The sequence below is a fragment of the Mastigoproctus giganteus genome, chromosome 11, assembly GCF_048544385.1.
Source record: "Mastigoproctus giganteus isolate SK-2022 chromosome 11, ASM4854438v1, whole genome shotgun sequence".
In the NCBI taxonomy this organism is placed as follows: domain Eukaryota; kingdom Metazoa; phylum Arthropoda; class Arachnida; order Uropygi; family Thelyphonidae; genus Mastigoproctus; species Mastigoproctus giganteus.
In genome coordinates this window covers 166,617,039-166,643,247 of record NC_143585.1, presented here as the reverse complement: position 1 = coordinate 166,643,247, position 26,209 = coordinate 166,617,039, and the positions used below count along the sequence as shown (strand labels likewise).

Below are 26,209 nucleotides of genomic sequence, written 5' to 3'. Positions count from 1 at the left end.
CTGGATAAAAAAAAATTTTTTTGGAGCATGCTAAGCATATTCTTAGAACCTGTCTAAAGAAGCTGAATCTCCTTAGGGCAATTCTTCTATGTCATGGGGTGCAGATCGGTACATGCTGCTACACCTATACTGATCGTTAATTGAATCTAGACTAGACTAGGGGTCTCCTATACATCCACAGCCAGAGAAAGTGTAATAAAATGGCTTGACCCTATACATCACAATGCTTTCCAAATTGCACTAAGAGCTTTTTGTACATCACCAGTTCAGAGTCTATATGGAAGCACACGCGCCACCTAATTCTTTCATTGGCATGCTCTGCTATTAAACTATGCCACTAAAATCAGAAGTTTCTCACATCTTCCTATATGGCAGTATCTATTCACACCAAAATGGCATAATTTGTACCAAAATAAACCTTTGCATGTGGCATTAGATTACAAAGCTTAAACACATGCTAGGAACTAAATATGAATAACATAATTCCAGATGTTAGCAAGTCTACACCACCATGGCAAATACTTTTGGCACATGTCGATAAACATTTCGAACAATGGTTAAAGAATGCACTCCCAAATTTCAGTATTAAGCAAATCCATGCGTCTCACTCTTTTTGATTCTCTAATTTCAAACATTTACCCAGATTTACACAGATAGTTCAAAGAAAGACAGTTGGTGAAGATGTAGTTTTACCAAACATTACAGCTCCCTTTGGATTGCTGCACTCGCACCGCAGAACTGTATGCCATTCTGATGGCTTTAGAGAATGTAAAACAGTTTTTTTACCCTCAAGCCATTATCTACACCGACTCCTTAAGTGCTGCTCTTCGGTGAAACTTCCTTCCAGTCATTCATTACCACAAAAAATTTGAATAAGGTTAGTGCAGCTCCTTGCAAACAGGCAAAAAATAATCTTCTGTTGGATAACTGGACATTCTGGAATTGCAGGAAATAAACAAGCAGATTTTCTGCCAAGAACTCCAGTCACATAACATCAGACATCCAGTTACCTTACACTGATTTCAAACACATCATACAGTGCACTGATATGAAAAAATTGCTATCCTTTTGGCAGGAACAAAAAAGCAGTAAGCTCGTTCTGATTAAAAATGATCACAAGCAGTGGCTATCAAGCCTTTAGAGGGAATAGGAAGGAATAAATCGTACTTGCCAGGTTGCAGATTGGACATATCCACCTAACCCGTAGTTACCTACTCACACAGGATGATCCTCCACTATGCAACAACTGTTAAACTCAACTCACAGTAAAACATTTTGTCCTTGAATGCCCATTATACTCGAGAGAAAGTTCATCTAATAAACTTACTTTACAGCAGATCCTCAGAAACTGACCAGAACCAGATAGTAATGATGTTTTTTAATTTCCTGAGAATGATAAACAAATATAATCTAATCTGAATCCTCTTGTTTAATTAACAGTAGCCACTGGCAGAGACGAAAGTGATTCTTGCACTGCTTCTATTGAAATGCTATTGAGCATCAGCCCAGAGAGTTGCTGGGGACTTCAAGAACTGCTGGAGTCATCATTGAACAAAATACATGGGCTGTGTTTAATTCAGAGTAAGAACAAGCACATGTTATACTTGCATGTACACTAATGCTAAAAGTATAGTAAAAAAAAAAAATTGAGGAATTTGAAGTGCTAATCAAGATAGCAAAGGGATATATATTGTTGGGATATCAGAGACATGGTGTCACACAGATATAAGCAGTGTAGAATTAGAATTTGGTAAGTTTTTTTTTTTTTTTTTGGTAGTTGTTGGCGCATCGGCTTCTGTGGCCATAATGCACCTCCCAACGTTTTTGCAGTACTTTGATCCAAGCCCGAGGCGGGATTCGAACCCGCGACCTTTGGGTTGCCAGGCAGGCACTTTACCCACCCGGCTAGCCCGGTCGGCAATTTGGTAAGTACAATGTGTACAGAAAGGATAGACAGTGTTGGAGGGGAGGAGAGGTTATGCTGTTAAGAAACACACAAAATCTAAGGAAGTGCATCCAATTGATGTTGGTGGACAATGCAATGTTGAGTCTGTTTGGTGTGACATAAGCACTGGAAAAGAAAAAAGGAGGGTAGGTATGTGTTATAGGCCTAATGAATCTGATGAGTATAATGAGCAATTGTGCAGAGAAATAGAGTGGGCCAGTAAATCAGTGTGTCTTATAATGGGGGATTTTAATTTCCCAGAGATTGACTGAAACTTGTGGTTGGTCACTTGGATATTAGCAAGACTTTTGTGGATTTATTGGAAGATTGTTTTATACAGCAGCATGTTCAGGAGGCAACTAGAGGGAGTAATACTCTTGATCTGATTATCAGTAGTGATTCTTCATGCATTAAGAATCTGCAGATAAATGAACCACTAGGTGGTAGTGATCACAGTGTGCTGAAGTGGGATTTACTCAGAGGTAACTACCATCAGGGGTAAAGGGAAGGGTTTTTGCTTTTGTAAAGGTGACTGCGGTGGTCTGAGACAGTATTTACATTCTATACAGTTGGACCAACTGATGATGTTACCAACAGCAAATTCAAAATTGGAAGCATTCAAAGAAATAATCTTGGAAGCTACCAGGCTTTTCATACCAAGAAATATTAGCATTAGCATTAGTAGAGGCCTTTGATGCATGCTAATGTTCAAGATTCAATATTGTTCAATGATTGTGTTCAGTGATAATGTTCAATATTGTTCAAGATTTAAGCCTAAATGGATGTCAGATGAACTAATTAGACATGTGGCAGAGAAGAAAAATGCATGGGATACATATAAATTAACAGGTGATACAGAAGCCTATGATACATATAAGCTGGTCTGTAACGAAGTCACAAAGGAGGTTAGGCAGGCAAAGGCAGACTATGAGAAATCTTTGGCAAAGGATGCAAAGAAAAACCTAGCAAAGAGTTCTTTACTTATGTAAACTCTAGAAGAAAGGGGATGAATCAGATTGGTCCACTTGATGTCAATGGTTCAACTGTTGATGATCCTGCTCAGGTAGCTAACAAACTAAATGAATATGTTGCATCTGCATTCACACATGAGGAGTTATTCAGCGAGGGGAATACCAGAGGTGTAATAAACTCTAGCAATAAACATAAAAAAGGCACCTGGGGTGGATGGGATCTATCCAGTTATAGTAAATGAGGCAGCAAAGGAAGTAAGCAAACCCTTAGCCATAATTATGAGAGCTTCCTTGGACTCAGGAGAGGTACCCATGGACTGGAAATGTGCAAATGTGACCCCATTCCTCAAAGGAGGATCAAAGGGAGACACAGGTAATTACAGACCTGTTAGTTTAAGTTCTGATTCAGGGAAATTAATGGAGGCACTGTTTAAAGAAGCATTGCAGGATCATCTAGACCAGACTTCAGTTATAGCTCGACACAGCATGGGTTTGTTAAGAGGGAAGCCTTGTGTGACCAATTTAATTGGATACTATGATGTAGTCACAATGGAACTGGATGCAAAGAATTATTTTGGTATCATATATTCGGATCTTAGACAGGCTTTTGATACTGTTACACATGGAAGATTTGTGCACAAATTGGAGCAGTGTGGCATTGGAGGAAAATTGCTGCTATGGATAAAGGGATGGTTCATTGGGAGAAAATTGAGCAGATAGGCTGAGAGGTGGCAACTGAAGTTTAACATTGACAAATGTAAAGTACTGCATATGGGAAGCAGTAATCCCAGAGTAAAGTATCAACTGTGTGGTAATACACTGACAGTGGTAGAGAGAGTGAAAAGGACCTGGGGGTAATTGTGCAGGCAGATATGAAGTTTTCTGAACAGTCCAGACAGTCTGCAACAGTAGCTCATGGTGTCTTGTCAGTGATATACAGGAATTTTTCTAGCAGGGATAAGGAGGTGATTATCCCCTTGTCAGGCACAAGGGGATAATCACCTCCTTATCCTTTGGTTTTTAGGAGCATTAGCAGCTAAGGCCATATTGCTCTGGGAAATGCGGTGGTCATTCCCAGACCTTTCTGCATCCTCCGTATTTGGTGGTGACAGGCTCGAACCCCGGTCTAATCAAGAAGCGTGTGCTACGCACTGCTGCTCCTTCCCACCTGGCTACGGAGGCGCCTACATTTGAGTACTGTATACAGGTCTGGAGGCCTCTTTTTAAGAAGGATGTAGAGCTGTTGGAATGAGTTCAGAGAAGGGCAAGATTAGTGGATGGAACAAAGGGTTGCTCTTACAAAGAAAGGCTTAAGTTTTGAAAATTACAGTGTCCGTCGACTAGGCATCTGCGAGGTGATCTGATTGAGGTGTATAAAGCCTTGAATGGTTTGGGCATGCTCAATGCTGATGGGATTCTTCCTCTTGCTCCGAATAATCGCCTGAGAAGGCATAAAGTCAAATTGAGGAAAGATAGCTGTGCGGAAGTTTGCCTTTAGCTAGTGTGTGGTTCATTGCCGGAACAAACTTCCATCTGTCATTTTAGAAGTTGATAGCTTAAACAGATTCAAGGCAGAACTAAATTTTCCAATTTAGCTATTTACCAATAGCTAAATTTACCAGTTTTCAACATTACCAGTAGCTAAATTCATCATCATCATCATCATCAGCCATTTTCAATCCACTGCAGGATGAAGGCCGCTCCAGCAACTTTCCAGTTCCTTCTGTTTTGAGCACTGGCCATCCATTTACTACCCAAAAACTCATGAATTTCATCTATCCATCTCCGCCTTTGTCTTCCAGGTTTTCTTCTAGCTCCTCTTGGGTACCATTCTGTTATTTTCTTAGTCCATCTGTCATCATGTCTTCGAGCTATGTGTCCTGCCCAAGACCATTTTAGTTCTTTAGTTCTTTTTTTTTTTATAAGAATGTCCTTTACTTGAGTTTGCTGCCAAATCCATGTGTTTCTCTTCTTATCTAACAGTCTGATTCCCAATATAATTCATTCCATTCTTCGCTGTGTAGTTCCCAGCTTCTCTTCCATTCTTTTGGTGAGTGCCCAAGTTTCACTTCCATAAGTCATGGTGGGGAGTATATATTGGTTCATTATTTTACGTTTCAGACAAACTGGGATATTGCTCTTCAGTATGTGACTGTATTTCCTGAATGCTATCCATCCAAAATTTATTCTTCTCTTGACTTCCAGCCATTTATCATTATTATATCTAATAACTTGTCCCAGATAAGTATATGACTCCATCTTTTCAATTACTGCTCCTTCAAACATTATTTCCCTTTCTGTGGCATACTTGTTCATCATTACTTTTGTTTTAGCCATATTCATCTTTAGTCCAAATTCCTTACTTACTGTGCATAACTGATTAAGATTTTCCTCTAATTCTTTGGGATCATGGCTTATGACCACAATGTCGTCTGCAAATCGTAAATGGTTTAGGTACTCTCCGTTCACATTGAGGCGCCTCCGTAGCCAGGTGGGAAGGAGCAGCAGTGCGTAGCACACGCTTCTTGATTAAACCGGGGTTCGAACCCGTCACCACCAAATACGGAGGATGCGGAAAAGGTCTGGGAATGACCCCCGCATATCCCGGAGCAATATGGCCTTAGTTGCTAATGCTCCTAAAAAAAAACCAAACCAAACCAAACCAAACCAAACCGTTCACATTGACTCCTTTCTGCGACCAGTCTAATCTTCTGAAAGCTTCAAGGGCAAAAGTAAACAGCTTCGGAGATATTGTGTCTCCTTGTCGAACTCCTTTCTCAATTTTAAATTTCCTACTGTCTTTGTCTAGTCTAATGAAGGAGGTAGCATTCTCATATAATAGGAGTAGCATTCACACATAGCACCCTCTTCAAAATCATAATATATGGGGTATCTATGCCTTGTCTTTCCAGTGCCCGAAACATTGCCGTATGTTGTATGGAGTCAAATGCCTTTTCATAATCCACAAATGCCAGGCATAATGGTGTTTTATGTTCATTTGCTTTCTCCATTAGCTGTGATATTACGTGAAGGTGATCCATAGTTGAGAATCCTGTCCTAAAGCCAGCTTGCTCTTTCGGTTGATTCTCATCAAGTATTCTTTCTAATCTGTCAGTAATGACCCTTGTGAACAACTTGTAGATGTGGGATAACAAGCTAATTGGTCTGTAATTTCCAATTTCTGATTTATCTCCTTTCTTATGAAGTAAAACGATGATTGCATTATTCCACTGCTTAGGCGTCACACCTTTTCTAATGCACTTTGTGAAGAGCCTTGCCAGTTTTTGTGTTATGTCTCTTCCTCCCAATTTTAACAACTCTACAGTAACTTCATCTTCCCCCGGGACTTTCTGATTCTTCATTTTCTTCAATGCATGTTCTATCTCATCAGGTAGAATATCGGGTATGTCGTATGTGTTGCTACTTTGCAATCCATCTTCCCCACTGCTGGCATCATTCCCTCGCTCCTTGTATAATTCTCTATAGTAGTTTTCTGCTATTTGAATTATGCCTTCTCTCCTATTTATAGGTACACCATCGCTATTCTTCAGTTTCAGTATCATTTTAAACTGCTCATGGCTGCTGATTTAAATCCTTTGTTTTCCCCTAATGTTTGTTCTACTTTTCTTGTGTTAAATCTTCTTATGTCCTCTCTGAGTCTCTTTCTAATGGCTTTGCATAACTCAGTATACTCAATTTTCTCCCTGTCAGTGTTTTTCTTGCTCTTCATCTGTCGTCTTCGGTTCATCATGACAAGTGTTTCTTGACTAATTTTTTCTTCTTTGGATTTCTTTTTCCCTATAGGTTTCTCGGGCCTTATCACTTTCAGAAAGTTGCAGTATTCCTCGTTGATATCTTGGTCCTGAGCAGTCTGCAGAAGCTCAAACTTGTAGTAGTAGTAGTAGTGGCACATGATGCAAGAAAGCAAGTGTAGGAGCTTATGCAGCATCAGCCAAAAAAAAAAAAAAAAAAAAAAAGAAAAATCACACCATTCCCTCCAAATGCCTGTCCAGTTCCTCCTTAAATTTATTTAACCTATCAACTTCCACAACGACAGATGGAAGTTTGTTCCAGCAATTAACCACCCGCTGGCTAAAGGCAAATTTCCGCACATCTATTCTACATCTGTCCTTTCTTAATTTGAACTTATGTCCCCGTAGGTTCGTAATCTGAACAAGTGGAAGGATCCTATCAGAATTCAGCGTGCTCAACCCATTCAAGGCCTTATAGACCTCAATCAGATCACTGCGCAGGTGCCTAGTCTCCAGCCACTGCAATTTGCAGAACTTAAGCCTCTCTTGGTAAGAGTATCCCTTCATTCCCCTCACCAATTGTGTTGCTCTTCTCTGTACACGCTCAAGGAAATCTACATCCTTCCTAAAATGAGGCCTCCAGACCTGTACGCAGTACTCAAGGCGTGGCCTGACCATTGCCTTATACAGAGGGACAATCACCTCCTTTTCCCTGCTAGAAAAATTCCTATATATCATTGACAAAACCCCATGACCTGCCCTAGCAGCCTGTCTGCATTGCTCAGAAAACTTCATATCTGACTGCACAATTACTCCCAGGTCTTTTTCATTTTCTACCACCTTAAGTGTAGTACCACACAGTTGGTATGTTTCTCTGGGGTTACTTCTACCCATATGCAGTACTTTGCATTTGTCAAGGTTAAACTTCAGTTGCCACTTCTTAGCCCATCTGCCCAAATTATTTATATCCTGTTGCAGTAGCACACTGCCATTACTGTCATTAACAACCCTGCCAACCTTTGTGTCATCTGCAAACTTTGACACTAAGCCTGATATACCTTCATCAATATCATTGATAAATACACAAAACAACAGTGGACCCAACACCGAACCCTGTGGGACTCCACTAATAACATTAGTCCACGAAGAGCAGCACCCATTGATTACCACCCTCTGTATTCTCCCACTTAACCATCCTTTTATCCATTGTAGCAACTTACCCTTAATACCATTCTGTTCCAATTTGTACAGTAGTCTTCCATGCGCAACAGTGTCAAAAGCTTTCCTGAAATCCAAGTATATGATATCAAAATTATTTTTTGCATCCAGTTCCTTTGTGACCACATCATAATAACCATTCAAATTTGTCAGACAAGACTTTCCCTTAACAAACCCATGCTGTGTCTGAATTATTGCTGCATTTTGTCTAGATGATCCTGCAATGCATCTTTAACCAGTGACTGCATTATTTTACCCGAACAGAAGTTAAACTAACTGGTCTGTAATTACTCGTGTCACCCTTCAATCCACCTTTGTGAATTGGGGATACATTTGCACATCTCCAGTCCGTGGGAACCTCCCCTGAGTCTAAGGATGCTCTCATAATTATGGCTAAGGGTTTGCTTAGTTGCTTTGCCGCCTCCTTTAAAATAACTGGATAGATCCCATCCACCCCAGGTGCCTTTCTTATGTTTAACTTCAACAATTTCTCCTCCACTTTGCTCTCAGTTATTACAAAATCATTAAGCACACTGCTACAATTTGATAACCTTCTTCCATTATCAAACTGTAATAATTCCTCACGTGTGAATGTAGATGCAAAATACTCATTCAGTTTGTTTGCTATCTGAGCAGGATCATCAACAGTCGAACCATCGATGTCAAGTGGACCAATCATATTCATCCCCTTCCTTTTAGAGTTTATATAAGTAAAGAAATCCTTGCTGTTTTTCTTAGCATCTTTTGCCAAAGATTTCTCGTAATCCGCCTTCACCTGCCGAACCTCCTTTGTGACCTGATTACAGACTAGCTTATATCTGCCACAGCCTTCTGCGTCATCTGATAATTTATATGCATCCCATGCATTTTTCTTCTCTGTCACGAGTCTCATTAGTTCATTTGATAACCATTTAGGCCTAAACCTTGAACAATATTTCTTAATCGGTATATAAAGTCTAGTAGCTTCCATGATTAATTCCTTGAATGCTTCCCACTTAGAATTTACTGTTTGTAACATCGTCAGTTGATCCCACTGTTCTTAAGTTCTAGTACATACTGCTTTTTCTCCTCTGTTATCTCAAAGACCTTTGTATTATTTACTCGAGTCAGTTTTTTCCTTTCTTTTCCTACATCTATATCAAGTGTACATCTTACCATTCTGTGATCACTTCCAACATTTACCTTATTCAGGACGGTAACATCATTCACAATATATCTTCTGTTAGTGAGGATGAAGTCGATTTCATTAGTTGTTAATCCATTTGGACTCTTCCATGTCCACTTTCTGTTCACCCTTTTCTTGAAAAAAGTGTTCATTACTGACAGTCCTTGAGATTCTGCAAATTCCACAAGTCTTTCACCTCTTTTATTTCTTTCACCAATTCCAAAATTTCCTATAGTTCCTCTTTCTGCGCTGTTTTGCCTTTTTCCAACCTTAGCATTGAAGTCCCCCATAATAATAGTGTAGTGGGTTTTCTGCTCATCTAGAAGACTCAATTGCGGTGTACATTTCTCAACCTCTTCATCATCATGGCTTGATGTTGGTGCATAAATCATTATAATCTTTAGCTTTTACCTCTTAGAAATCTTGAGTATTAGTCTTGACACCCTTGGTGATGTACTTTTGAATTCCAAAATGTTGTTTTTAAAATCTTTATGAACCAGAAACCCAACTCCACCTTCACTTCTTTCACTGTTTCCATTAGTATACAGCAGATTTCCACTTGATAAACTTATAAGTGATTCGTTTCTTCTTCTTGTTTCAGCCAAACCGATGATATTCCAATTCACATTTTTCTAATTCCTTTTCCAGCTCTAATATCCTGTCTTCACCGATGAGTGATCTTACATTATAACAGGCCAAGTTCAGTTTCCGTGCATGGCTAAATTCAGTTTCCGTGCATGGCTAATTTCCGTAGCTAAATTAAGTTAATATAATTGTAATTCTTCAATACTTGGAAAGGGAAGAGTAATTTACAATGCTGAGCAGAACCATTAATAACATCCTTAGAAAACAGGAAGAATTGTTGAAGATAATACAATTAATAAAACTTGGAAAACCATGGAGAAGTACCTGTGGGAGTTGGTTCCTGGGTTGAACTGGCTTAAATTGCTGGAACTGTAGAGTGTGTGGAGGTACTGAGCTTGTGAAGCCTGGGATAGACCCATGTATTCTAACTCACTCTATAGAGTTGATGCTTACAAAGTGGGTTAGAATAATAACCAAAGTTAGAAACAACAAAAAAAAAACAGTCTTATCAAAACATGGTTAAATTTTTTGTGGAGGTGTATTCAATTTGATTTCAGCATTTTCATAAAACAACTTAAGCTCTTAGTCTGTGGTATATTAGTATTGCTTACTTAATTCATTCCCATATGCATTATTATGTGCTCTCATAGATAGCACAGTTAGTTGGATTGCCATCTTCCCCATACCAGATGGAAAAGACCTGAGTTCGAATCCCATCAATGATGTGAGGAATTTTTATGGGCCTTTTTCACAATGTGGCTGAGTTAGTTGGTCTCTGGCTAGGGTAGCATGGTTTTTTCCTCCTGGAAACTCAGGTTTTCATCCAGAAAACAGAAAATCAACCTCAGAACACACAATTTATAGACAATATACAAGGAGCAATATGGCCTTAGTTGCTGATGCTCCTAAAACCCTACAACAGCATTATTAAGAACACGATTCATTTGTTAATAGATATACAGATTTCATTAACTAATTATGTTCTGTGGAAATTCTTCTATGCTAGTTATAAATATTTTTTATACCCATTTTGTATGTATGAACATTCAATTTTTATTCATTTCAGAAAACAAAGAAGCACAAGGGAGAAGTGCAAGAATGTCAAGAAAAGAAACAGAAATTGTGTGATAGTCATCCGGGAACAAGTAGAGATAGAAATGGTAATTTATAGAATATATCAAGTAATAGGAACAACTCTAAAAGATAGCAGTAGTCAGTGGCATGTGTTGTTTTCTTTAGTATAAGTAGTATTCAGAATATTTCCAGACTCGTACATGAAAGGGGGAAGATGCTCGAGCATGATCAAATCTCTATTCTCCACTAATTTATTGCACTTGGCTATACCTTCATTCCACCTCTGCCAGACAAAATCAGTAGTGTATGTCAATTACAACAAGTTAGGTAATGTAAACAGTGCATTACATTTCAGGAAAGCTTGATTTTCTTCTAAAATTAATTGAATTTTTTTTTCTGTGATTAATAGAAATGAAAAGTAAATATACAATGGTTATTCCCCCTATCAATTAATTACAACTGTATAATATTTACATGACTGTAAATGTTTTACGGCTGAATGATACAGTTGTATAATATTTTAAGTCCCTTTTCTCTCTATAAGCAATATGTTTCTCTTCACAAGTGTGTGTGTGTGTGTGTGTGTGTGTGTGTGTGTGTGTGTGTGTGTGTGTGTGTGTGTGTGTGTGTGTGTGTGTGGTGTTTATTGGCGCATTAGCTGCTATGGCTATAGTGCTCCTCTCTTCACAAGTGACACCACATTCATGAGTCTTACATAATACAAACAATACTCAATAAGCATGATAGTCTAAAGCTAACAATACTGCATTAAAACTACATTTAATTTATGAATTTCTTTCTTTTATATACAAGTTGTATATAAAAGATATAAATAGAAAAATAAAAGAATATAAACAGAAATGTACAAAGAAATAATAATTGCTGGATTTTTATTTGTCTAATTTTAATGAAATTTGGCATGGCTCAACACATTTTTAGATTGCCCAAATATAATATTACATGAAAAATACATGATCTGTATTTTTCATGCAAGCAACAGCTCATTTCATGAGCTGTTGCTTGCAGACGGACAAACAGACAGACAGATGGTTTAAGACAATAGGCACATGTCCTGTGTATATGTGAATGCACCTAAAAATAGAAGTGATTGAACTGTACACAGCATATTAGATCCACAAGAAGCACATGCTTATGGATCATGTCATACATATTGACTAGAACACACCACACTGAATCCTTAGGTGTGCATCAGTGATAACCCTTGTGCCAGGTGTTTTTCAACAATATTTAGATTTTAATTCTCTTGTCCACTGTCCACCTAAAATATTTTTAAATGCAGGTATTCGAAGCTTGTAATAATTAAGAACTTAATAGCATTGAAAATATTTATTTGAATAATGGTACAGATATCTTAAAGGGAAAGGGGGGTCTCTTTCATTGGAATAGGAGAGAAGAAATATAGATTATAGTAAAATTCCGCTACAACAAATGTCATTCTAACAAAAATTTCTGCTATAAAGAAAATATTTTGAGGTTCCATCTGACTTCACTTCTAAGTCTTCTTTAAAAAAATAGTTCTGGTGAAAAATTCAGTACAATGAATTATTTTCAAAATTCATGTATGCCTAAAATGTGCTGGATTATAATGGAAGAATTTTATTGAAAAATTATGAATTGCACTGCCACTGTGCATCCCATATTGTAAATATGATTATAGATGCATTTATTTGAAGAAACTCTTGATTGCACTAACATTTAATTTTCATATTAATGTGAATGGGAGAGGTCTAATATTAAAACAAAATTACTGTGTAAAAAGTATGAGGGGAATTTTTTAAAGATATAAAGTCTTTTAAAAATTCCCCTCATAATACAATAAATGTATTAGTATTAGTAATGGCCATATGGTGCAAGGAAGCCTAGGACTTATGCTGCACCAGCCAAAAAAAAAGTAAAATAATAAATAAAAATAAATAAGACAACCTATGCATTTCCCTCCTGCCATACTACCCAGCTGACCTTTGAATATCTCTGAACTGTCAGCCTCAACCACCCATTTAGGTAACTTATTCCAGTAATTTATAACTCACTGGCTAAAATAAAACTCTCTGCAATCCAATCTAAACATCTTCCTCCGTAACTTGAATTTATTGCCCCTAGTTCTAGCCCCTGAATGCCTAAAATGCCTAAAATAAACTAAGAGAAAAGCAATTAACAGAAATAAAAATATTGTACAGTATATATTTTGATATATACAATATTTTAGTATCACAGTAAAAAGAATTACAATCTTAATATAAAAGGAGACATACAAACCATTAACTTTTTAATAAATTAATCTAATTTAAAGAAAGAATCCAATGGTTTGCACAGTTTTTATCCTATATGCATTTTTAACTACAGCACAGATATTATCAAATGCGATAGTTGTTTCTTTATCAATGTTACTGCAGGCCAACACATTCTCTACTATGCTCGATGCATTTTTGGCATCTTTTTTAGATGGCACTGTGTGCTTCTTCACTTACTGTCGCTGGTAACAAAAACATTGTTTTTTTTGATGCTCAGCAGCTCTTCTGGTGTTGGCTTTGCTGTGGTAATAACTTCATCATCCTCCTTCACAAACTCTTCAAATTCGCCAACAAAATCCTTATGCTCCTTCAAATACCACTCTTCAATGTTGCTATCATATTCATCAGCGGACCATGTTTTTCGATGGTATTCTCTCCAAAGCTGCTCTTTCTGAAACAGTTCATTATTACACTTGATGTGTAATGCACATTACACATTATTACACTTGATGCTATCTGTAATGCAAGATTACAGATAGCATACAAGCATTCCAGTTTGGCTGAAAATTGTTCTCTCCTATGTTGCTGAACAAGAGCTTGTTTGACCTTATCAGATGAGCTCTGTATTCTCTCTTGATGTTATAAATAATGCCTGCATAAAACTGGTGGTATTGGGAGGTAAAAACAACAGCCATATATTTGTCAACTTAAGTGTCTCAGCAGAATGTGCTGTACCATGATCTAGAATAATCAAAACATTCCTTTTTTCTGAAGCCATTTTCCTGTCCACTTTTGATAACTAAGACTGAAAAGTTTTGGCTCTAAGCCAAGCACTTCTGTTGGCTTAGAGAAAGGAAGTTGGTTAACTTCCCTTATCACAGGGAAGTTGGTTAACTTCTTTAAAACATGACTAGGGAAACTTACCGATCACAAGTGAGCATAGTTTTGTACTGCCATCTGAATTCAGCATAACAGAACAGTGAGTCTTTTTTACTTAATTTTCCACCATGGCAAGACATTTTGTTTGGCAGCAAATTAAAAAATAAACCTGTCTCATCAAGATTAAAAATATTCTTCACCTTATATTTTTCAAGAATGGACCATACAGAACACAACCAGTCTGTATAGCCTTTTCTTTGTATAATCCAGCTTCACTGCAAACATTTCCTGAAACCAAATTATTCCTGGCTCTAAAGATATGATCTATGGAGCCAGCCACTGCTGCAATTTAAAGTCGCTAATTCCATGTTGCCGAGCTAGATATTTGCCTTTTCTTGCAAAATCAGACCTGATATTGGCAAATTAGATTCACGCATTTGTTGGCACCACTCAAAGTTTTGTTTCAAGCTCCTCGTGTTTTGCACCGCAAATTTGTTTCCTGCTTTTTATTGCTGCTCCATTGTCACACACTTCAAGTTTTTTCGGTTTTTCAGTATTGTAGATAAAGTAGGTAAATTATTAGCCATATGGTGCAATGAGGCTTATGCTGCACCGCATTACCCTCAGAGAGGGGAGAGTCAGAAGTAGAAGGGAATTGCCAAGAAAGCAAGAATGATGATATCCAGCTCAGGACCGTATGTTTGCCAAGCCCATACTCACCAGATGTGAGCCCCTGGGGTAATGGATGTTGTATTCCTTTGCAATGTCCGTTTTGCTTCGTTCCATCCTATCAGCCTCTTGTATAATTTCCAGTTTAATTATATCCATTTACGATTTGTTGCCATAACATTGCTAGATGAGATTTAATATATAAACAAATTTTAAATTAATTTAAAGACAAGTTCCAAAAAAGACATCAGAAATGCCACAAAAATTGATTTTTTGTGCCATTGTTTTAATTCTTTTGTTTATTTAGCAGCTCATCCTTCACAATGATGTTTTTCAGAGTGCACTTACGTTGTAGCTACCATGAGCTGGTTTTGTTTGCACAAAAGTAAATTCTAACAAGTCAGAGAAAGGCCCATCCTTCGAGAAGCTGGGAACCGGGTCGCCAGAGGCAATAATCGGACAGCTGTACCAAGATTTGTGTTAAACTTATAGAATAACAATATTTATTTCTCAAAGGGTGAAAACGAACTTTGTAATACATATTAACCGAATTTTGTAATAAACGAATACAGGAACTCCCTGACTTATGTAATACTCGACTTATGCAAATTCAACTTTACGTAAGTTTTTTCCAGCCAGTGCAAACTTAAAAAAAAAAAAAGATCGTGGAAACATTTTTTGCATCCTGTAGGAATAAATGGAGGTATCATGAAAATATCATGTGAACCCAGTAACACATTGTGTTTTTTTTTTTTTTTTTTTTTTAATTCAATCCAAGACCTTGGAAGTTGAAATTTTTGCTATATAACTAAGCTATTTATCTCTCTAAAAGGTCATTTTTATAATGGAAATTGAACTACACTTTCATCGTTATCATATGTTTCGTTATAAGAATCAATTTTGAATGCCTTTGCGATATTTTTCTAAAACACATTTCTGGAGGTCACTATCATAAAACAATAAAAACAGTTTGCACTTTCCAGTTTATTGGTCTTTTCTGTTAGCGCAGTCTATTATAAACAGGTAGTAAACTCGATCTTATTGCATTTGCAATAATCCTGATAACTGGAATTGTGTGGGTTTTACGTTATTATGGTGAAATGTGTTCCCTCTTCAATCATATAAAAAACAAATAAATTTTCAGAATCTTCTCTTCATTCCTGTTTACTTATTACTATGATGAAGGGAAAGCGACCAACAGAAAGTGCAAGTGCTGGCAGTACTAGAAAACAAAACGAAACAAAATTGATCTAGAAATGAAGATGATTAATTAAGAAGTTATGAAGCAGGACAAAGTTTGTCATCTATTGCACGGAATTAGGTCTCGCTGCTTCAACTGTAAATACTATTTTAAGGGACAGTGCACGTATAAAAAAACATGTTCAAGAATCAATATATTTCACACCGGGGCCAGTCCGCCCCAACAATGATCACAAAACAGCGTTCATGTGCTATATCGAAGATGGAAAAGCTATTAATAATATGGATGGAAAATCAGATTCGGAAGCAAGTGCCCCCGAATCTAATGGCCATTCAAGCAAGTATTTCTGAAGATAATAAGTATGGCAAACCCCAAGCCAAGTTCATGGCAAGCAAGGGGTGGATAAAGGAAGTGCTTCTCATGGTGTAAAGCACAAACACCGTACATTTAAATACTGTTCAAGGTTTAGGCCCATAACAGATAAAGTTGAACTTCTGAAAAACTCAACAGCGGTGTGTCTGTGAGAAGATTAGCTCTGCCTAATTGTAAATTCCAGCAATTTCTATCAGTTCCTCTTATTTTAGTAATTTTCTTTTAACCATTCCTTTTTAGATATTTTTTTTTTTTTACAACACACTTGTACAAACTTGTACAGAAAAAACACAACACAATATGATGGATAATACAGCGCGCTAATGAACTTGTTTTCACAAAATCTCTGACAATACTGACAAACTTATTGCAACGTTTGAGAGTTTATTTTATCGCAATTAGTTTTATTGCAGCGCTCGCCGCGTGTGCAGTAAACTAATCACAAACAGCCTTCACATGTATGCTGTAATAGTGTCACACGTATGTGGCCAACATGGCTTCTCAAGAAATAAAGTAACCTACTGGGCCACGCGGTCACATATATGTGACATAAAAAAAACTTTTTTTTTGATATTTTAAGTGAAAAAACGACAACACTGACATTACAATATTTATTTTAGAATTACTAATCAAATTATTTGCTAAATATTTTTTGGTCCCTGGGGAATTTTTCTTAAACTAGCTTGGCAGTCAATGTGTTAAAGGTAGGATGAGGTGGTTAGCTGTTGGGTAAACTGTGCTAAAATAACCACCGGTGATCTGGACAACTCACTAATCTGGCACCCCAAAGGTCCCAACGCTGCCGGATTAGTGATGGTCGACCTGTAATAGTGAGTTCTATTTATTTGTCACCTGGGACAGATATATCCCAGACAGACCTTGATCTTATTATGCAGTTACCTTCCCCTCCTTGAGTATTCCAGTAGACCAGGTATTCCAATGCTGATATTAATGAGGACTGTATTATAGAGCATGTGCTCACTGATGATGATCTCCATTTTAAATATGGGAACAACACTTTTTCTACATGCTTACCTGGAAAATTTCTGCCATCGATCTTTCTGTCTACTCCCATTCTCTTCACCTTTCATTTCCTTACTTGGGAACTGATCACTGCCCCACTGACCCTATAGTGGGAGACTGTCTTCCTTTTAGGTTATCACAGTGCAAGATTGTTGGGCTGGATGGAATGCCTTTTGACATCTGGCAGTGTGGCATTACTAGAGTCGGTCAGTCAGAAAACTTATCAGTGAAGCAGTGAAATATTGTCCATGCAAACGCTATTCTGAAAATACCTCCCCAGTTTACACCATTTTCCAAACTATATTAAAATGGAGGGCAGCAAGAAAGGTACAAGATAAGTGTTATCTTGTACCTTTCTTGCATCACATAAGACTATTATTCAAGGCACACATCAGACCACTTAGGGTTATTCCAGTGATATCCCACCACAGAAAAGTCTCTTGGCCTTTAAACATGCACATGCCAAAGCATGTTATGTTCAAGATCAGAGGAATTGTGGATCTAGTTTACTTCATCTGTTAGCCAGCCGACCAACCCCAAGACAGTGGGACAAAATCCAGAAAATGGAGGTGATATACACTTCACACCTTTATTCAGTCCTGGAATATAATGGTTGCAGTATTGCAAATTCAACTGCAATAGCCAGTGCTCCTGTGGAAAACATTTTCTGCCTTCTCAGCAAGAGTATTTTATTCAGTTTCTGGTCTTGAAAAAGAAAAGTGAAATGCAGACTGAAGTTTTCGTTTAAGGGATTCAAGGCACACATCAGACCATTAACATTGTGTGAGCAGAAAACAGCACTTGCCTGATGCCATCATCAGGCAAGTGCTGATGGCATCCATTATGAGATGATTGAACATCTCTAAAATATATGGATCACCTACTTTTCCTTTGAACAGGAAGAGAACAGAATCTTCAAGGAAGATTCTGTTAAATAATAGGAGTGGTTTCCAGATCCGTGATGCAAAGCAGAAGTGTTAGGGCTTTTGCCATCAAAGTGGATGCCATTATAAAGCAACTTTCTCCAGCTGTAAACAGTTCTCTATGTTGACAACTTCTCTGTTCCCCCCCCCCCCCCCAAATGGTGCAACAACATTGAGTGGAAAGTGGTAATGTCTTCTGGTTTCCTTTGCAGACATTTTGCCTTGAGTGGAATATCCATTCTGAACCTGAATTGAGGCTTGGACAAAATGCTATTCCAGTAGTATCTGAGATGAAATTCTCAGAACTCGTATTTGATAAAAAGTTGACCTTTCTTCAACATATTCATCAACTGTACACAAAGTGCACGAGAGAGTTGAACATCCTCCATGTTATTCCCTCTACTTTGTGTGATGCAGATTGTCATACTTTACTCCATCTGTATGCACTTGTGAAATCCAAATTAGATTATGGTTCCCAGATATGTACATCTGCTAGAAACAGCATTCTTCAGTGGCTAAAACCCATCCACTATCAAAGCTATCCATATTGCTGCTGGATTATTTAGAACATTTCCTGTGCAAAATCACAATTTTATTGTACCAAACACTAGGATATCCATGCGTGTGAAAGAAAATGAATTGTCCTTATTGCTTTGACTAAAGCAGTTGTCTCTTCGGTATGCTTTTAAATTGAAAGCCCTGTCTGACCACCCCATGTGGATATCTGTTTTTGAGCTATGCTGGGAAAATCTTTTTAACATGTGTGAGATTGCTACCTGACATCTTGATATTCATATCCAAGAGCTCAGAGATCGACATATCACATTAAACATGGTTGTTGAATCACCAAAGCAACCCCTCCACTCTAGTAAAATACTCATGTGCCAGTCTTCTACTTCTCCATTCTTGCCACTCTACATGGTTGGTTCGAAGTCAGGCACTTCTGACTTTGAACTAACAATACCATGTGGCTGGTGATATTATTTCCACAAATGAAAGGTAGCAATGTAACTAATAATGATGGCAGATTAAAATTATTTTAATCATAAAACAAATAATTTACATTCTTCATTGTTTATACGTGAGACTAGATGGTGCAGTTTTGAAAGAGCTAACTTGCTTTAAATGTTATTCATAAACTCTGGTCTCCCTCGTGCTTTAACCTACATAATAAATTAGAAAAAAACATTCTTTAGAATAATGCCGTTAATTTCAGCACATGCATTACGTTTTCCACTGTCAGTGGATGTTTTGCACACTTTTGCTTTAATGAAACTCCAAAATAAAAAGATTAAAGGAGTGGGATAACTTGGTTGCCAAGACAATTCACCCCATATATCTTAAACACCTACTTTTAAATATTTTGTTTTCATATACACTGACCTTTAAATATGTGGTTATCTTATACACTGACCTTTAAAAAATTGTGCTGAACCCAAAGATGTTATCAGACTTCAATGTTTACAGAACTTTGACCAGTCAAATACACTAATGCAAAGTAATTCCTAGCATTTCGTCCCAGTCAGCATGCTGTCAAGGAAAACTAGGCCAATGATTTACATCTCCCCATATGTCACACAACAAATTAACTGACCATCTCACTTGATGAAAAATATTTCTGGAACAGTGTGGGTTTTGGTAGATAGGAGCCCAGAGTCAGTAATTATGACTGTTGATGAAGGTGCTCTCAATCAATCCACACATGATATTGCTGAGAAAACTGGGATTTTCTTCTATCTCAGTTAACAAAAAATTACAATACTTCAAGCGTTTTGTGTCATCGTCATGCAAACCTTGTAAAAAAAAATGATAGGGATGCAGTTTGTTTTCTAAAGGGATCCTCCAAATCTACATGTACTTTAAACGTGCAGAAGAATCTTCTTGGATGCTGCTAGTTTTATATGACAGGGAGAAGGCCACAGCAGTTTCTTTGTGTGAACATGTTCTAAATTCTGTACACATTTGTATCCTTTTTTTTTTTTATGCATTATGTTTTCAGCTAACATAATTCACGACACACAATTGTTGTATATGATATTTGCAACATCTCTGGATGTATCGGAAAATAATCTTGTTGGTGCTTTAGCATATTGGCATATTTTCCATATAGTAATACCATGTAGTATAAATCGTTTCTGGAAAACATGCTTTCACACGATTTTACAAATGTGTGTGTGTGCAAATAAATACACAAGAAGTTGTACTTCTAATGATATGTAGCTTGGCCAACACTGTGATATGTAAATTTCATGCTTCCTTCTGCCAGTGTATATTCTGGATTTTGCTGCACCACTTGAAGGTTCAATTTCTGTCTTCATGTGGGGGGGGGGGGTCTGTATATTCGAGCTTTAAATTTGATGGTGTGACTTATTCCAATAATTTACAACTTGCTGGCTAAAATAAAACTTCCTGCAATTCATTCTAACCTCCCTCTTTCCCAATAATTTGAATTTGTGGCCCATTGAATTGAAAGATGGGCCACAAATTCAATTGAAAGATTCATATTTCAAAGGATATTAGTATATTCATTGAATGAATTGTTGTAATCAGTTATGACACCTCAATTATGCCCCTTGCTAATTTTAATGGGAGAGTGAAGATGCATAAGCTGAACATCACCAGCCATAATTGATGCAAATTGACTCTATGGTGTGAAGAATCTTGCTACACACTATTCCAATCAGGTGGGTAAGTATGGAGGATGTCTGGAGTATGCCTGCTGACAGCATTCATTGTGCCATAATGAAGTTTCTCTTGGTATGTCCAGGGTGGTTGTGTGGGAATCTGAATTGTTCAAAACATTAATTTTTGAACAATTCCATGCTCTCTACAATGTGGAACTTCATCGATACTGGCCCATATTTGTTCCAGCAGGATAATGCCACAAGCCCTACCAGTACTGTTCGGGGGCAGGTAAAGGTTGGAATAGCCAGCACAAAGTTCTGATTTGAATCCTGTGGAAGACCTGTGTGGTAGTATGTGTGAATTGGAATATTAGATGTAGGCCAGTTCAATATATCCCACGTTGGTAGCTCAAATGGTCACTGTTATACACTAGGAATGGAAGACTGTAATTGCTACAGTGTATTGTTCAGTGAAAAGCATTTTCAGGAGTGTAATAACTGCCAGAGAAGCACCAGCATCTGTTTGAGTGATAGTGATGTCAGCGTAAAGCTGACATATGTGACACTTTAATGGAGGGTAGTATAGTTCAACATAACATACTCCTTAAAGGGGTAATGAAAGCGTACTAGTTTGTGCTTTAGATTTTTATGTGATGCCCTACTACCTAATTGTAATTAGGGTATGTATTTTTGCTTATCATATATTATTATGATATATATTACTCACTCATGGTATAGTAATAAAATTACTAATATTTGTTTTAAATTTTTTTAACAGTAAAACCCCCACATAAAAAGAATGACACAGTGACAGCTACTAAGCCAAGACAAAAGCTTAATTTGCCAGAAAAATCCCTGCCCAACTATAGTGTTGCTAGGGATCCCGAAACCAGTGAAGCATATAAATCTCTGTTTACGAGCCATCAGTCAGCACAGAATAAGCCTCAAGCTCACTGGGTGACACATAATCCATTATATTATTGATAGAAAATTGACCAATAATTATATGCAAATAATGCTTATACTTATATATATATTTTATTTCAATTTATAGTATGTTAGAACAAATACAATACAATGTTTGTTGGTAGAAAATTTTTATTTCTTCATTACATATTCAGGTTTCATATTGAAGAAAGGAAGAAAATAGGTCAGTACTTTACACATTCAACACATAAAGCTGGTGCAAAATTTTGTTTTCCTAAATAAAGTATTGTTTCTAATTTTATAATGAATATCTCTTCATTTCATTTCATCACATTTTACATACGTAAAATTTTGTGAATGTCAAACAGCAAGCTCCAGTGATTTCTCAAAGAACCAGTCTTCTGGCTAGTTTTACCTGTTCAAAAAAAAAAGGAAAAATTATTTTTTGGGAATGTCTAAGCATGTTACATTGTGTATATAACTTTGGTGCTATCCATGCTATAAAGTTATTTTTGTCCTAATTTTTCATTATTTAACATTAAATAATAGTCACTTGTAGGGTAACTAAGATTAGAAACAGATGCATGTATACTTGAATGTACACCAATGCTAGGAGTATAGTTAATAAATTTGATGAGTTTGAAGTGCTACTCAAGACATCAAAGGCAGATATTGTTGCGATATCAGAGACATGGTGTCACACAGACAAAAGCAGTGCAGAATTAGAATTTGGGGAGTACAATGTGTACAGGAAGGATAGACAGGATAGGAAGGGAGGAAGGGGTTATGCTTAACAGCATAAGAAACACATAAATTCTAAGCAAGTGCATCCAATTGATGTTGGTGGACAAAGCAATGTTGAGTCTGTTTGGTGTGATGTAAGCACTGGGAAAGGAAAAATGAGAGTAGGTGTGTGTTATAGGCCTAATGAATCTGATGAGTATAATGAACAATTATGCAAAGAAATAGTGGACCAGTAAATCAGAATGTCTTATAATGGGGGATTTTAACTTTCTAGATATTGACTGGAACTTGTGGATTGGTCATTCGCACATTAGCAAGACTTTTGTGGATTTATTGGATGACTGTTTTCTACAGCAACATGTTTGTGAGGCAACCAGAGGGAGTAATGCTCTTGATCTGATTATCAGCAGTGATTATTCATGTATTAAAATTTTGCAGATAAAGGAACCACTAGGTGACAGTGATCACAATGTGGTAATTACTTAAAGATGTAACTACCATCAAGGCTAAAGGGAAGGGCTTTTAGCATTAGCATTAGTAGAGGCATACGATGCAAGAAAGCAAGCTTATTCAGCATCAGTCAAAAAAAAAAAAAAAAAAAAAAACCCACTCCCATTTCACCCCTCCGTTCGTTCGAAATACCTGTCCAGTTGAGCTTTAAATTTGTTTAGGCTATCAACTTCAACAACAAGTGATGGAAGTCGGTTCCACCAACCAACCACCCGCTGGCCAAAGGCAAATTTCCGCACATCTATCCGACATCCGTCCTTCCTCAATTTGAATTTATGCCCTCTGAGGTGATTATTCTGAGAAAGATGAAGAATCCCATTGGCATTGAGCATGCTCAAACCATTCAAGGCCTTATACACCTCTATCAGATCACCTCGCCGGTGCCTAGTCTCCAGACTCTGTAATTTGCAAAACTTAAGCCTTTCTTCGTAAGAGCAACCCTTTGTTCCATTTACTAATCTTGTTGCCCTTCTCTGTACCCGTTCCAGCAGCTCTACATCCTTCTTGAAATGAGGCCTCCAGACCTGTATACAGTACTCAAGATGTGGCCTAACCATTGCCTTATACAAGGGAATAATCACCTCCTTATCCCTGCTAGAAAAATTCCTGTATATCATTGACAAGACACCATGAGCTACTCTTGCAGCTCGTCTGCACTGCTCAGAGAACTTCATATCTCCCTGCACAATTACCCCCAGGTCCTTTTCATTCTCCACCACTGTCAGTGCAGTACCGCAGAGTTGATACGTTGCTCTGGGGTTACTGTTTCCCATATGTAGTACTTTACATTTGTCAATGTTAAACTTCATTTGCCACCTCTCAGCCCATCTGTTCAACCTTTCCAGATCCTGTTGCAGCAGCATAGCGTCAGTAGTGTCCTTAACGACCCTGCCAACCTTTGTATCATCTGCAAACTTGGACATTAAACTTGATATCCCATCATCAATATCATTCATAAACACCGAAAACAACAACGGACCCAACACTGAACCTTGAGGAACTCCACTAATAACATTAGTCCACGTTGAGCAGTGTCCATTGATTACCACTCTCTGTCTTCTGCCACTCAACCATCCCCTTATCCATAGTAGCAATTTGCCTCCAATGCCACACTGCTCCAATTTGTGCAGCAGTCTTCCATGTGCAACAGTATCAAAAGCCTTTCTAAGATCCAAATATATAATATCAAAGTTATTCCCTGCATCCAGTTCTTTTGTGACTACATCATAGTATCCAATCAAATTGGTCAGGCAAGACCTGCCCTTAACAAAACCATGCTGCGTCTGAGCTATAACTGAATTCTTGTCTAGATGATCCTGCAGTGCTTCTTTAACCAGTGCCTCCATTAATTTACCTGGAACAGAAGTTAAACTAACAGGTCTATAATTACTTGTGTCAGCCTTTGATCCTCCTTTGTGAATTGGGGTTACATTTGCACATCTCCAGTCTATGGGTACCTCCCCTGAGTCCAAAGAAGCTCTCATAATTATGGCTAGGGGTTTGCATACTTCCTTTGCTGCCTCCTTTAATATAACTGGATAGATCCCATCCACCCCAGGTGCCTTTTTTATGTTTATCCTCAACAATCTCTCCTCCACTTTCCTCTCAGTTATTACAAAATCATCCAGCTCACTGCCAATGTTTACTTTACCTACATCATTCTCCTTCCTGAATAACTCCTCATGCGTGAATGTAGATGCAAAATACTCGTTTAGATTGTTAGCCACCTGAGCAGGATCCTCAACTGTTGAACCATCAATATCCAGTGGACCAATCTGATTCATCCCTTTCCTTCTCGAGTTCAAGTATGTAAAGAACTCTTTTCTGTTTTTCTTTGCATCCTTTGCCAAGGATTTTTCGTAGTCTGCCTTTGCCTGCCTAATCTCCTTTGTGACTTGGTTACAGACCAACTTATATCTATCATAGGCTTCCATGTCACCCATTAATTTATATGTATCCCATGCATTTTTCTTCTCTGCCACATGTCTCATTAGTTCATCTGACAACCATTTAGGCCTAAACCTTGAACAATATTTCTTAGTTGGTATGTAAAGCCTGGTAGCCTCCAAGATTAGTTCCTTGAATGCTTCCCATTTTGAGTTTGCTGTTGGTAACATCATCAGTTGGTCCCACTGTACAGAATTTAAATACTGTCTCAGACCATCATAGTCGCCTTTACGAAAACAAAAACCCTTCCCTTTACCTCTGATGGTAGTTACCTCCTTGAGTAAATCCCACTTCAACACACTGTGATCACTGCCACCTAGTGGTTCATTTATCTGCAGGTTCTTAATGCACGAAGAGTCACTACTGATAATCAGATCAAGAGTATTGCTCCCTCTTGTTGCCTCACGAACATGCTGATGTAGAAAACAATCATCCAAGAAATCCACAAAAGCCTTGCTAGTGTGCGAGTGACCAACCCACAAATTCCAGTCAATATCTGGGAAATTAAAATCCCCCATTATAAGACTCTCTGATTTACTGGCCCACTCTATTTCCCTGTACAATATCTTATTATACTCATCAGAGTCATTAGGCCTATAGCACACTCCTACTCTCAATTTTGATTTCCCTATGCTTATGTCACACCAAACTGATTCGGCACTGCCCTGTCCATCGATGTCAACTGGCTTCACTTCCTTGGACTTTATGTGTTTCTTAATTAATAGCATAACCCCTCCTCCCCTCCTGTCCTGTCTATCCTTTCTATACACATTGTATTCCCCAAATTCCAGTTCCGCATTACTTATATCTGTGTGACACCACGTCTCTGATATCCCAACAATATCTGCCTTTGATGTTTTGAGCAATACCTCAAATTCATCAAATTTATTTACCAAACTCCTAGCATTGGTGTACACGCAGGTATACATGCACCTGTTTCTATTCTTAGCTACCCTAACGCAACCCATGTGTTTACTTGTACCGCAATGACTACCAGCAGTCTCTGAAATATCCTGCATCTTGTTTTTCAGACTTCTGCTCATATCAATAGAAGCAGTGCAAGAATCACTTCCACCTCTGCCAGTGGCTACTGTTAATCTATTAGTCCTTGTATCCCCCCCAACTAGCAGTTTTCCGACCCACCTAACACTGCCTCGACAGCATCAGCAAAAATTCTTGCACCCTTTCTATTTAAGTGTATCCCATCCCTGTAGAAGCAATCTCTCCTGTTAACAAGTACAGTCCAGGCTGAAAAAAATTCTACCCCTTGAGCCTTGCACAATCCCTCCAGTGCCGAATTGATCGACAAGGCTCTCATCATATACTCCCTCCTATCGTGTCTGGGCAGAATTGCAGACACTTTCAAGTTCAACCCTAATTCACGGCTTTTTTTCAGCAGTGACCTGTACTTGCTAAGTAATTCCGCCG

The 26,209-nt window shown here is 37.8% G+C and overlaps 2 protein-coding genes across 2 annotated transcripts in view; one reads left to right on the top strand and one right to left on the bottom strand.

The window, feature by feature from the left end:
* Nucleotides 1-21,720, top strand: part of LOC150078559 (replication termination factor 2) — a 125,706-nt gene extending 103,986 nt beyond the window's left edge. Inside the window, exons 7-8 of the mRNA XM_090385348.1 lie at nucleotides 10,703-10,796; nucleotides 21,432-21,720. Of these exons, the coding sequence (XP_090241474.1) occupies nucleotides 10,703-10,796; nucleotides 21,432-21,637 (300 nt within the window). The 3' untranslated portion in view covers nucleotides 21,638-21,720. The remainder of the gene's footprint in view (nucleotides 1-10,702; nucleotides 10,797-21,431) is intronic.
* A 13-nt stretch (nucleotides 21,721-21,733) lies between these two features.
* Nucleotides 21,734-26,209, bottom strand: part of LOC150078558 (myosin regulatory light chain RLC-A-like) — an 85,694-nt gene continuing 81,218 nt past the window's right edge. Inside the window, exon 8 of the mRNA XM_090385349.1 lies at nucleotides 21,734-21,995. The gene's annotated coding sequence lies outside the window, so the exon portion shown is untranslated. The remainder of the gene's footprint in view (nucleotides 21,996-26,209) is intronic.